The 12418-nt window shown below is 37.9% G+C and overlaps 1 protein-coding gene across 4 annotated transcripts in view; it reads right to left on the bottom strand.

Moving 5' to 3' along the window:
* SPATA17 (spermatogenesis associated 17) overlaps positions 1-12418 on the bottom strand; it is a 244010-nt gene that overhangs the window by 80306 nt on the left and 151286 nt on the right. For all 4 annotated transcript variants that reach the window (XM_027564452.1, XM_027564451.1, XM_027564450.1 and 1 more), the window contains one exon: positions 9838-9986. In XM_027564452.1, coding sequence (XP_027420253.1) covers positions 9838-9986 — 149 coding nt within the window. The remainder of the gene's footprint in view (positions 1-9837; positions 9987-12418) is intronic.

Here is a 12418-nt window from a genome sequence, read left to right as displayed (position 1 = left end):
TGGGCCCTCTGGATAATCCAGGATAATCTCTCCAACTTTAAATCCTGAATCACATCCACAGTCTGCTTTATCATATAAGGTAGCATATTCACAGGTTCCTGGGATTAGGATGTGGCCTCTGTGTGGGGTCAATATTCTGTCTACCAGAGCAGAGACTGGCACCAACTCCCACTGCAATGTCCTAACTCCACTCCATGCTGGATATAGTTGTAGTCTGCATTTATTATAGTCTCCTATATTAAGCCAGGATATTTACAATTAATAGAAGGTATTAACATATAGGATCTTAGCACCACTCCTAAGTCTTTAGAGAAGTTGGTATGAGCCTACATCACCTGATTCATGATCACTCCATTCCACCTCTGCTGTCTTAGTGAGTAAACTAAACACTGCTCTGGTGCTGTGGCCTTCCATTTCTTCCTTCTCTTAATAATGACTTCTTTCCCTACTTCATCTAGGTAACTTGCATGGTCCCATTTTACATCTGAAAATAATCCTTTAAATGCTCTGTGAAAGACCCTAAGTCAAATATGCATTGCTCTTTCCACTCTTTTTATTATTTTAAAAAACATGTATTTATGTATTATTTTGGGCTGCATTGGGTTTTAGTGGCAGCATGCAGGATCTTTGCTGTGGCATGTGGGATCTTTCATGAGGGCTCTCTAGTTGTGGTACACGGGCTCAGTAGTTTGATCACTGACCAGGGATCGAACCCATGCCCCTTTCATTGGAAAGTGGATTCTTACCATTGGACCACCAGGCAAGTCCCTGCACTTTTAAAGAAGTAAATAAACAATTCTTTCTTATGCTTTTAAGTGGATTTGAACAGACTTAGTAAACCAAGGGAGGTAGGAAACCTCTTCATGGAAATAGAAGAGGGCATGGATATAAAGATGAATGGTAACAGCCCAGTAGCTCTGGACAGAGAGTTTCTTAGAGAACGTGGTGGCAGATTAGCTAGAGAAATAAGCCCAGATCCGATCCTGAAGGGCTTTGAGTCTTGCAATAAAGAATTAAGATTTATCCTGGAGTTGATTTAAAAAAAAAAAAAAAAAAAGCCACAAAAAAGCATTTTGGGGAATATTAACTTGCTGAATTTTCCCTAGTGTGGTTGTGGTAGATGCACTGAATGGGCAGACCAGATGGGATTTATAGCATTTAAAAAAGGAAATTACAAGTCCTAAACCAAATCAATAGTGGAAAGGAAAAGAGGGGCTGGATTTGAAAGATACATGAAAGGTAGAACAGACAGGATCTGGGAACCAATAGAATTCTGGAGAGGGATAACAAGGTGACTGACAAGTCTCTACTTGGGTAGAGAGGTGGTGCTGCAATACACTCTCAAGACAAGAAGCAGCAGGCCAACGTGGGGTCCACTGAGTTTGGGACACCTGGAGGAGATGCAAACAAAGATGGCAGTTGAAAATATGAATAAGGAAGGTAGGAGAAAGATTTCTGAGACTTAAGGGTGGAAACCAGGGTCACATGGTTATAGCTGAAGTCTCTCAAACAGAAGCAATCACTCAGAGAGATTATGTACAGAAAGGAAAAGGAAGTAAAGAGAAAGAGTTGACTGCTGAATCCTGCCTTCGCCTTAGTTCTGCCTCTCACCAGGAGAACTGCAGCATTATCCTAGTGGGTTCCTTCCCTCCAGCAGATTTCTTCTCAAATACATGTCTCACAGTCAATAAATTCATATTACTTTCATAACATCCTCGTACTCAGAAGCCTTTAATAGTTCTCCATTGCTGCTGCTGCTGCTAAGTCGCTTCAGTCGTGTCCAACTCTGTGCGACCCCATAGATGGCAGCCCACTAGGCTCCCCCGTCCCTGGGATTCTCCAGGCAAGAACAGTGGAGTGGGTTGCCATTGCCTTCTCCAATGCATGAAAGTGAAAAGTTAAAGTGAAGTTGCTCAGTTGTGTCAGACTTTTAGCGACCTCATGGACTGCAGCCTACTAGGCTCCTCTGTCCATGGGATTTTCCAGGCAAGAGTATTGGAGTCGGGTGCCATTGCCTTCTCCAAGTTCTCCATTATCTACTGATAAATCCTCAAATCCTTGGCCCTAAAGCCTCCTAAAAATTTCCTTACTATGCCTCCCACATAAAAATGAGTTCCTGTCATGAATCAGCCATGGTATACATGTCAATGTATGGCAAAAAAACCACCACAATATTGTAAAGTAACTATCCTTTGATTAAAATAAATTAATTTTTTAAAAATGAGTTTCTGTCAAATTGGTCTTCTCATTTTTTCCCATACCATCAACCTACGTTTTATCTACTTTCTCGTCTTTTCTCTGCCAAAATTTTAACCATTTCTTTACAAAGAACACATTCAGTTCCTTTTCTGTGAAGAACACCTTTCTAGATTATCAGAGAATGAATAAATTCTACATTAAAAAAAAATCATGGCACTTACTGTCTTTAACATATGCTTGACTATTTTCAAGTGCTTACTTCTTTAGAACTTCATTAGGGTGTTCAGTTCAGTTTACGCCAGTCCAGGTTTGATACACGATGCTGGATGCTTGGGGCTGGTGCACTGGGACGACCCGGGGGGATGGTATGGGGAGGGAGGAGGGAGGAGGGTTCGGGATGAGGAACACATGTATGCCTGTGGCGGATTCATTTCGATATATGGCAGAACCAATACAATATTGTAAAGTTTAAAAATAAAATAAAATTTAAAAAAATAAAAATAAAAACAAACAAAAAAATAAAGCTAGAAGCATAGAAGTTTCATGAGAGTAGAGACTTGATTTATTTAATTCAGTGGTATACTTCGAGAGCCTAGAACTATTCCTGACATGCAAACATTTGGTGGATCAATAAATACTCCTTTACATGTCTTATGCTATTTGAGAGCTTCTCATATAAAGGTTACTGAGCAATTATTTACTAATTGCTTATTTAATTTCTTGGCTTCATAAAAATAGATACATAAATAAGGAAAATAATTTTCTTCTAGAAGGCATGAGAAAAATAGAGTTTGTTTAGTAATAAGAACAAATAAAGTTTTTAAATGACTTCCAAAAAAACAAAAAACCCCTCCATACTCTATATGTACAATATTATTGTCCCACTTTCTATGTTTATTTTAAAGAATATATTAAAGACTGTGACCTTAATTGAAAATACAGTCTTTGTGGGTTTTATAAGATGAGATCATACTGGAGTTGGGAGGGCCCTTAATTCAGTATGACTGGTGTTCTTACAAAAAGGGGAAATATGGACAGACACATACATAGGAAGAATACGTGAAGAAGGTGGGAGAGATTGGAGTTCTGTTTCTACTGATACAAGCCAAGGACCACCAAAGATTACCAGCCATCACCAAAAGCTAAGGGAGAGACTGGGACAGAAGAAATCACCCCTGCTGAGAACTGGATCCAGGACTTTGGCCTCCAGAACTGTGATTGGAAATTTCTGTTGTTTAAACCATCTAGTTTATAGTAGTTTGTGACGGCAGCCCTAGAAAACTAGAAGCTTAATGAGAAATCTTCCATGACCGATGAAGAGTTTTGCTTGTGGTCCTCCTTAACTTCTGGTTCTTAGGGCAAGTAGATGAGATCCAGCCTGTCGATGCAATCTGTGATTTCCTATCCATATAGTGTGATGTCTTAGGCACAGAACTATTAGGCTTGGAGTAGACACAAAACATGATGATAATTATCTTCTATTAAGACTCTCACGTGTTCTTGGCATACTTGTTATCTCGTTCAATCCTCATTACAATGTTTAAGATAACATTTATCTCCCCATTTTACAGACAGGGAAATAGAGGCTCAGACTGGCTAAGTTACTTACCCAAGATTATATACTGCTGTTGTGTAATGGAGTCAAGATTTGAGCTCATACAGATCTAGTCACAAAGCCCATCTTTCTACTTTCACCACAGTGCAATTTTCACAATGATATGAAAATGAAACAGTTAAATATATCAAGTCCTCTGATATAATGCTACTTTTTGAATCCCTAAGATTGGAAATGGAAAGTTCCATCTTCCCAGTTTGGATAGAGGGTTCTCAGTTAAGGTTCTTGGATGACAAAGGCATCACTCTTACAGATGAAATTGCTAATGTGGCGGGGGGGGGGGGGGGGGGGGGGGCGGGGGGGGGGCGGGGGGGAGGGGGGCAAGGAAGGATTCTCTGCATTAAAAAAACCAAAAAACTATGTATCTCTGTGATAAAAGTAGACTTTTGTCCTAATTTCTATCACAGAATTATTATCTTAAAGACATAAAACCTAAACTTCTAACATTTCTTTTGCCTCACAAGATACAATTAAGTTATGCAGAATGTAGAAACCAAAATAGTTTCAAAAGAAGCTACAAAACAACAGTTTCAGTTCTCTGAAGTTGAAGTTTGCATGCTCAGTTGTGTCTGACTCTTTGCAACCCCATGTACTGGAGCCCACTAGGCTCCTCCCTCCAGGTTCCTTCTAAGCAAGAATACTGCAGTTCTCTGAAAAAGTGGATTATTCATAGGCTGGTTGTTAAAACCCATTACTAAAGCTTTTTGCTAAAAATATGATAGCTTCAAATCGATAAGTAATTTCTTTAATATTCCCAACTTAGTTTGTCCCTGATTGGTTGGTTATCCTAAAAGCACTTTAAATCTGGAAGTTTCAGAGTAAATGGTCGTTAGCAACACTACAGAGGTTGAAAATGTTTACAAGTATTACACAGAAAGTACAAGCTGAGCACCTTTCTTTGGGGATGGCATTGATACCTGCTCTTTCCAGGTTTATCAAGGAAAATACTAAGAAAGGACACTGCAATATGTTTGATATGCAATGATTTCTATAGAAATATCAGTATGGTTGGGTTTCCCAGGTGGCTCAGTAGTAAAGAATCTGCCTGCCAATGCAGGAGACGCAGGAGACATTGGTCTGATCTCTAGGTTTAGAAGATCCCCTGGAGAAGGCAATGGCACCCCACTCCAGTACTCTTGCCTGGAAAATCCCATGGACGGAGGAGCCTGGAAGGCTGCAGTCCATGGGATTGCTGAGGGTCGGACACAACTGAGCGACTTCACTTTCAATTTTCACTTTCATGCATTGGAGAAGGAAATGGCAACCTACTCCAGTGTTCTTGCCTGGAGAATCCCAGGGACGGGGGAGCCTGGTGGGCTGCCATCTCTGGGGTCATACAGAGTCAGACACGACTGAAGTGACTTAGCAGCAGCAGCCAGTATTCTTGCCTGGGAAATCCCATGGACAGAGGAGCCTGGCAGGCTACGGTTTATGGGGTCACACAGAGCCAGACATGCCTTAGCAACTAAAACAACAATATATGTGGTCAGTTATTTGTTTGAGAAGTTAATGTTATTTCATAAACCTTGGCATCACTGAAAATAGAAAATAATTCTGAATAATATAACTCTAGATATTCATCACTAAACTGCATATTTGCTTGGCTGAGTCTGAGCAGCATTAATCTTCTATAATCTCTTTACTAAAAGAAATTTACCACCCCAAAATAATTGGGGGAAAAGTGTTTATTATTTTTTTATTCATTATATGTTGGGTAATAATCAATTATTGAAAGAATCTGCTGAATGCTTTACAGCTAAAATCTCACTTCAAGTAATCACTATAAAATGAAAAACTTTATGAAAATTACTTGAGATGCTTGCCAATTTTATCTTTCATATGAGTTTATTCAAAACTATTTAGTTTTCAAGAGTCTCTTCAGAAATGCATGATTAAAATAAAGCAGATTATATATTCTTTTCTGACTGATAAAACTATCCAAAATCCACTGTGCTAGATAAGAGGCAATTCTAGTTTCTTTATAAACCAAAGCGTACTTAGTAATATATTTTAGAATTATTATTATATAACATGTAATATGATTAGTACATATTATATAAATAAGTAATTGCAGTATGTATTATGTAGTTAACTTATGTAATTATTTATCATACATATTAAGTTATAATAATTAAAATAATTTCAATTACAATAATATAATTGCCTATTATTATTTATTTATTATATATTGTAAATTATTATTATAAGACATTACAAAGATAATTTCAAGATACTTTATACAATAATAATAATTTTAAAAAGCTTTTCTAGATTTTAAATTGTCTTTTTATAAATTCCATATAACTACTGATGACAAATGCCTGAAGTGAGAAGAAGTACTTTGGAGAAAGAGGTGTGAATTTAGACACAAATCAATGATGCTAATATAATAATCTAAAATTGCATATGCTCTTAGATCGCCCTTTATCTTTCTCAATCATCTTCCTCGATATAAGGAAACTAAACACTTACAGAATGTGGTCCACTGGAGAAGGGAATGGCAAACCACTTCAGTATTCTTGCCTTGAAAACCCAAGAACAGTATGAACAGGCAAAATGATAGGATACTGAAAGAGGAACTCCCCAGGTCAGTAGGTGCCCAATATGCCACTGGAGATCAGTGGAGAAATAACTCCAGAAAGAATGAAGGGATGGAGCCAAAGCAAAAAGAATACCCAGCTGTGGATGTGACTGGTGATAGAAGCAAGGTCCGATGCTGTAAAGAGCAATATTGCATAGGAACCTGGAATGTCAGGTCCATGAATCAAGGCAAATTGGAAGTAGTCAAACAAGAGATGGCAAGAGTGAACATCGACATTCTAGGAATCAGCGAACTGAAATGGACTGGAATGGGTGAATTTAACTCAGATGACCATTATGTCTACTACTGCGGGCAGAAATCCCTTAGGAGAAATGGAGTAGCCATCATAGTCAACAAAAGGGTCCGAAATGCAGTACTTGGATGCAATCTCAAAAGCAATAGAATGATCTCTGCTCGTTTCCAAGGCAAACCATTCAATATCACAGTAATCCAAGTCTATGCCCCAACCAATAATGCTGAAGAAGCTGAAGTTGAATGGTTCTATGAAGACCTACAAGATCTTTTAGAACTAACACCCAAAAAAGATGTCCTTTTCATTATAGGGGACTGGAATGCAAAAGTAGGAAGTCAAGAAACACCTGGAGTAACAGGTAAATTTGGCCTTGGAATATGGAATGAAGCAGGGCAAAGGCTAATAGAGTTTTGCCAAGAAAATGCACTGGTCATAGCAAACACCCTCTTCCAACAACACAAGAGAAGACTCTATACATGGACATCACCAGATGGTCAACACCGAAATCAGATTGATTGTATTCTTTGCAGCCAAAGATGGAGAAGCTCTATACAGTCAGCAAAAACAATACTGGCAGCTGACTGTGGCTCATATAATGAACTCCTTACTGCCAAATTCAGACTGAAATTGAAGAAAGTAGGGAAAACCACTAGACCATTCAGGCATGACCTAAATCAAATCCCTTATGATTATACACTGGAAGTGAGAAATAGATTTAAGGGACTAGATCTGATAGATAGAGTGCCTGATGAACTATGGACAGAGGTTCATGACATTGTACAGGAGATGGGGATCAATACCATCCCCATGGAAAAGAAATGCAAAAAAGCAAAGTGGCTATCTGAGGAGGCCTTACAAATAGCTGTGAAAAGAAGAGAAGTGAAAAGCAAAGGAGAAAAGGAAACATATAAGCATCTGAATGCAGAGTTCCAAAGAATAGCAAGGAGAGATAAGAAAGCCTTCCTCAGCCATCAATGCAAAGAAATGGAGGAAAACGACAGAATGGGAAAGACTAGAGATCTCTTCAAGAAAATTAGAGATACCAAGGGAACATTTCATGCAAAGATGGGGTCAATAAAGGACAGAAATGGTATGGACCTAACAGAAGCAGAAGATATTAAGAAGAGGTGGCAAAAATACAAAGAAGAACTGTACAAAAAGGATCTTCACGACTCAGATAATCACAATGGTGTTATCACTCACCTAGAGCCAGACATCCTGGAATGTGAAGTCAAGTGGGCCTTAGAAAGCATCACTAGGAACAAAGCTAGTGGAGGTGATGGATTCCAGTTGAGCTATTTCAAATCCTGGAAGATGATGCTGTGAAAGTGTTGCACTCGATATGCCAGCAAATTTGGAAAACTCAGCAGTGACCACAGGGACTGGAAAAGGTCAGTTTTCATTCCAATCCCAAAGAAAGGCAATGCCAAAGAATGCTCAAACTACCACACAATTGCACTCATTGCACATGCTAGTAAAGTAATGCTCAAAATTCTTCAAGCCAAGCTTCAGCAATACATGAACCGTGAACTTCCAGATGTTCGAGCTGGTTTTAGAAAAGGCAGAGGAACCAGAGATCAAATCGCCAACATCTGCTGGATCATCGAAAAAGCAAGAGAGTTCCAGAAAAACATTTATTTCTGCTTTATTGACTATGCCAAAGCCTTTGACTGTGTGGATCACAATAAACTGTGGAAAATTCTGAAACAGATGGGAATACCAGACCAGCTGATCTGCCTCTTGAGAAACCTGTATGCAGATCAGGAAGCAACAATTAGAACTGGACATGGAACAACAGACTAGTTCCAAATAGGACAAGGAGTACGTCAAGGCTGTATATTGTCACCCTGCTTATTTAACTTATATGCAGAGTACATCATGAGAAACACTGGGCTGGAAGAAGCACAAGCTGGAATTAAGACTGCCAGGAGAAATATCAATAACCTCAGATATGCAGATGACACCACCCTTATGGCAGAAAGTGAAGAGGAACTAAAAAGCCTCTTGATGAAAGTGAAAGAGGAGAGTGAAAAAGTTGACTTTTAAAGCTCAACATTCAGAAAACTAAGATCATGGCACCTGGTCCCATCACTTCATGGCAAACAGATGGAGAAACAGTGGAAGAAACAGGGTCAGAATTTATTTTTTTGGGCTCCAAAATCACTGCAGATGGTGATTGCAGCCATGAAATTAAAAGACGTTTACTCCTTGGAAGGAAAGTTATGACCAAACTAGATAGCATATTCAAAAGCAGAGACATTACTTTGCCAACAAAGGTTCGTCTAGTCAAGGCTATGGTTTTTCCAGTGGTCATGTATAGATGTGAAAGTTGGACTTTGAAGAAAGCTGAATGCCGAAGAATTGATGCTTTTGAACTGTGGTGTTGGAGAAGACTCTTGAGAGTCCCTTGGACTGCAAGGAGATCCAACCAGTCCATTCTAAAAGAGATCAGTCCTGTATGTTCTTTGGAAGGACTGATGTTAAAGCTGAAACTCCAATGCTTTGGCCACCTCATGCGAAGACTTGACTCATTGGAAAAGACTCTGATGCTGGGAGGGATTGGGGGGAAAGAGGAGAAGGGGACGACAGAGGATGAGATGGCTGGATGGCATCACCAACTCAATGGACATGAGTTTGGGTGAACTCCAGGAGTTGGTGATGGACAGGGAGGCCTGGCGTGCTGTGATTCATGGGGTCGCAAAAAGTCGGACATGACTGAGGGACTGAACTGAACTGAAACACTTACAATGCACCTGACTTATTAAAATGATAGTTTCATATCAATGTATAAAAATAAAATTTAGTTCACTTTAAGAGAAATGTTTTTGTTCTGTTGGATCAAATTTTAAAAGCATGAGAAATATGGATATTTTCACTGGATAATGAAGGAAATTATCTTCACAGATATATGGAAAATGATCACTTATCCCCTTAAAATGCCATTCAATCTTTTCTTTTTTCCTCTGAGTAATATATACGTATTTGCGTAATATGTATGTGTATAAAATTAACATCATCATCAACACCAACCTTATCTAAAACACTTGCATATCGAAAAATGGATGTCTCTGAATAGGTCAGGGGCTGTTTACCTTTTAACACAAATAAAATGTTAGCAAATAGAAAATATTTTTAAAAACTTAGGGGACCAAATATGGTACAGCTACTTCTTTTAAGCTAAGAACTTACATATTGTCATTCACATTTCGTGCCCATTCCTGCTTCTGGAGCTGTGCTCTGGCCTCGGTCAGCCCATCAATGGGTTCCGCCACCCGCAGTGTCGGTTCCAGAGGCTTGTAGCGCTGTTCCAAAACTTCCGAAATGTCGCGGAATGGTCCCTGACAAGACAGGAGGACGTAAATATTTTATGATTTATGATCAAGCCTACTCAATATCTACAAAGAAAAGCAAGTAGCATTTACTAAATTATTTTTAAACGAGAACTTATTCTTATCTGAATTAGAAAACGCACAAGGTAAGAGCATCACATCCTTAAGAAACGTTCAGACGAGTTCAAGTGATTATACTAAAAATGTTTGAAATTAGGCAGAATTTCCCCTACTTACAAGTTTTCATACAAGAATCAGTTAACTTGCAGTTATAAAAGTTGCTATGTTTTCTAATTTTAAAAAGCACATTTCTTATAATTTAAAAAGAATTCGCTCCCTTTTTGAGTAAGCAAAAATACTAGGAAAGATTCTTGGGCACAGCTTTCAAACAGATAGAAATAGGATGGCAAGTTTTTTTTTTTTTTAATTAAAATAAAGTTTTTAGGTGAATGCCAAATCTTACATTTGGTGGCCTCCCTCCAGATAAGGAAGAGCCATATTTTAAAGCATTTTAAGTGTTTTTATATAAAATTCTAAATTCTATTGCTTAATAATTGTTCTGTTGGATCCAATTTTAGAAGCATCAGAAATATGAATAATTTCACTGGATAATGAAGGAAATTATCTTCACAGATGCATGGAAAGTGGTCATTTACCCCCTTAAAATAACCTTAAATAATTTTATTTAGTCACAAATAAAATATTTGTGATTTCTCATTTAATGGGACAAATATATAGCAAAGTCCTTAAGCTGCAATGGTACGAAGTAGTTTATAGCATATTGCACCTTTAAATTAGCAGTTACTTACAGTAGTTACTACAAGCTACTGGTTGTCTAGTTAGTATCATATGAAACACACTACAAAACAGAAGCAGCTCAAGATTGTGCTGTGCAATCAATTACATTTTGTTTTTGCTATGATTGTTGTGCAGAAGTGATATAAAATGGATGAAGATTTCTAATCATATCCCTTATCCTTAAAGATCTCTTCTTTAAATAGGTTATCACTAACAAGACACAGCTGGAGTTACTGCAAGCACTGAGGGAAGACTGTGGGGCTAATAAAAAGAAATGATTCACGCCTCATTTATGTTCACTTATGTTTTACATTAATAGAAACCAATAATAGGAACCAGTTACCATAAAAGTCATGGACCGTAAATAACACAAATGGCAAATAAGTATCATCTAGTACTTTTCGCAGCTGGACAGGAGGATTGCTATATTTGAAAGTAGTTAATGGATTTTTATTGGAACTTTAGTTTTTAAAGATACAGTAACATGATGACAAGTTCACAATTAAGAACTCAAATAGGGTATTGTTTAGATTTTTAATCCTCCACTTGACAAATGTGTGATTTGAACAATATTTGGCTGTGCTGTGATTTGAACAATATTTGGTTGTGATTTGAACAATATTTGGTTGTGCTCTCAGGGGCAAATTACTGCTCTAGACCCTTACTCTTCAAATGTTGAGATGGAATAATAACTATCTCACAAAATTGCTCTTGAGATAATGCAAGACAATATAAGTAACACTCAGCATTGTACTTAGAACATATTAATAATAAATACACTAAAATTGTAATCCTAGCTTAATTATTATTATTTTACTACTCCTAGTTTTGAGAGAAGCTTGAAAAGATTTTGAACAATGGTAGCATCTAATACATAAGCAAAAAGCCAAGGCTATGACTTTGAAGGAACTGGTGTTCACAAGCGGCAAAGTCTTCTTGGTGGTCAAATCCTGCCTTCTGACCTTTGTTGATGTATCGATACAATACATACCCATTTTTAGGCCTATTCCACTACTTGTTCTGGAACTTGCTCTTGCCAACAAGATTAGGAAATGAAAGAGGAGAAATTTTACTTAAGCAGCAAAATTTAGAATAAAAATAGACCCACTCTTCTTTTCTCATTCACTAGAATCTTCAGGACCACAATCCTTGATAATGTCCATCTTTCTATGTGTTGCGGTGCCTGGTCCATACATTTATATCTTAGACAATGAATACCTTGCCTTTGAGCTGAATAGAATACATTCCTGGTTAGCAAACTTGACAGCTGCTGTCAAGGTTCTCTTGTGCCAAGGCTTCTACTGACCTGTGTTTTTGTTGACAGGCTCTTTTAGACCTCAAGGGATCACTTGTACGAATCATACCTGGAGTGAGATGGCACCCCAAATTTCAGACAAAACTTCAAACGTCAGCTCCTCTCATTGTACTCATTTTCAAATACTCATTCCTAGAGTGTGTAGACCATTCAGGATTCAACCTGAACCTGCCAGTCTTCTTGGACTCTTAGCTCTAACTCTCCAATATTTGAGAATGTGAGTCCAATTATAAGTCAATAAAGTCTTCTATATTTTTTAATAACCCACATTACTTTATAGTCATCTTATATTTATAAATTTTTCTCAAAGCTTAAATAATATTGGAAA

This window comes from Bos indicus x Bos taurus, chromosome 16 (genome assembly GCF_003369695.1).
Source record: "Bos indicus x Bos taurus breed Angus x Brahman F1 hybrid chromosome 16, Bos_hybrid_MaternalHap_v2.0, whole genome shotgun sequence".
NCBI lineage: Eukaryota > Metazoa > Chordata > Mammalia > Artiodactyla > Bovidae > Bos > Bos indicus x Bos taurus.
Note: the sequence above shows the minus strand (reverse complement) of the source record. Positions and strands in the feature narration are given on the sequence as shown.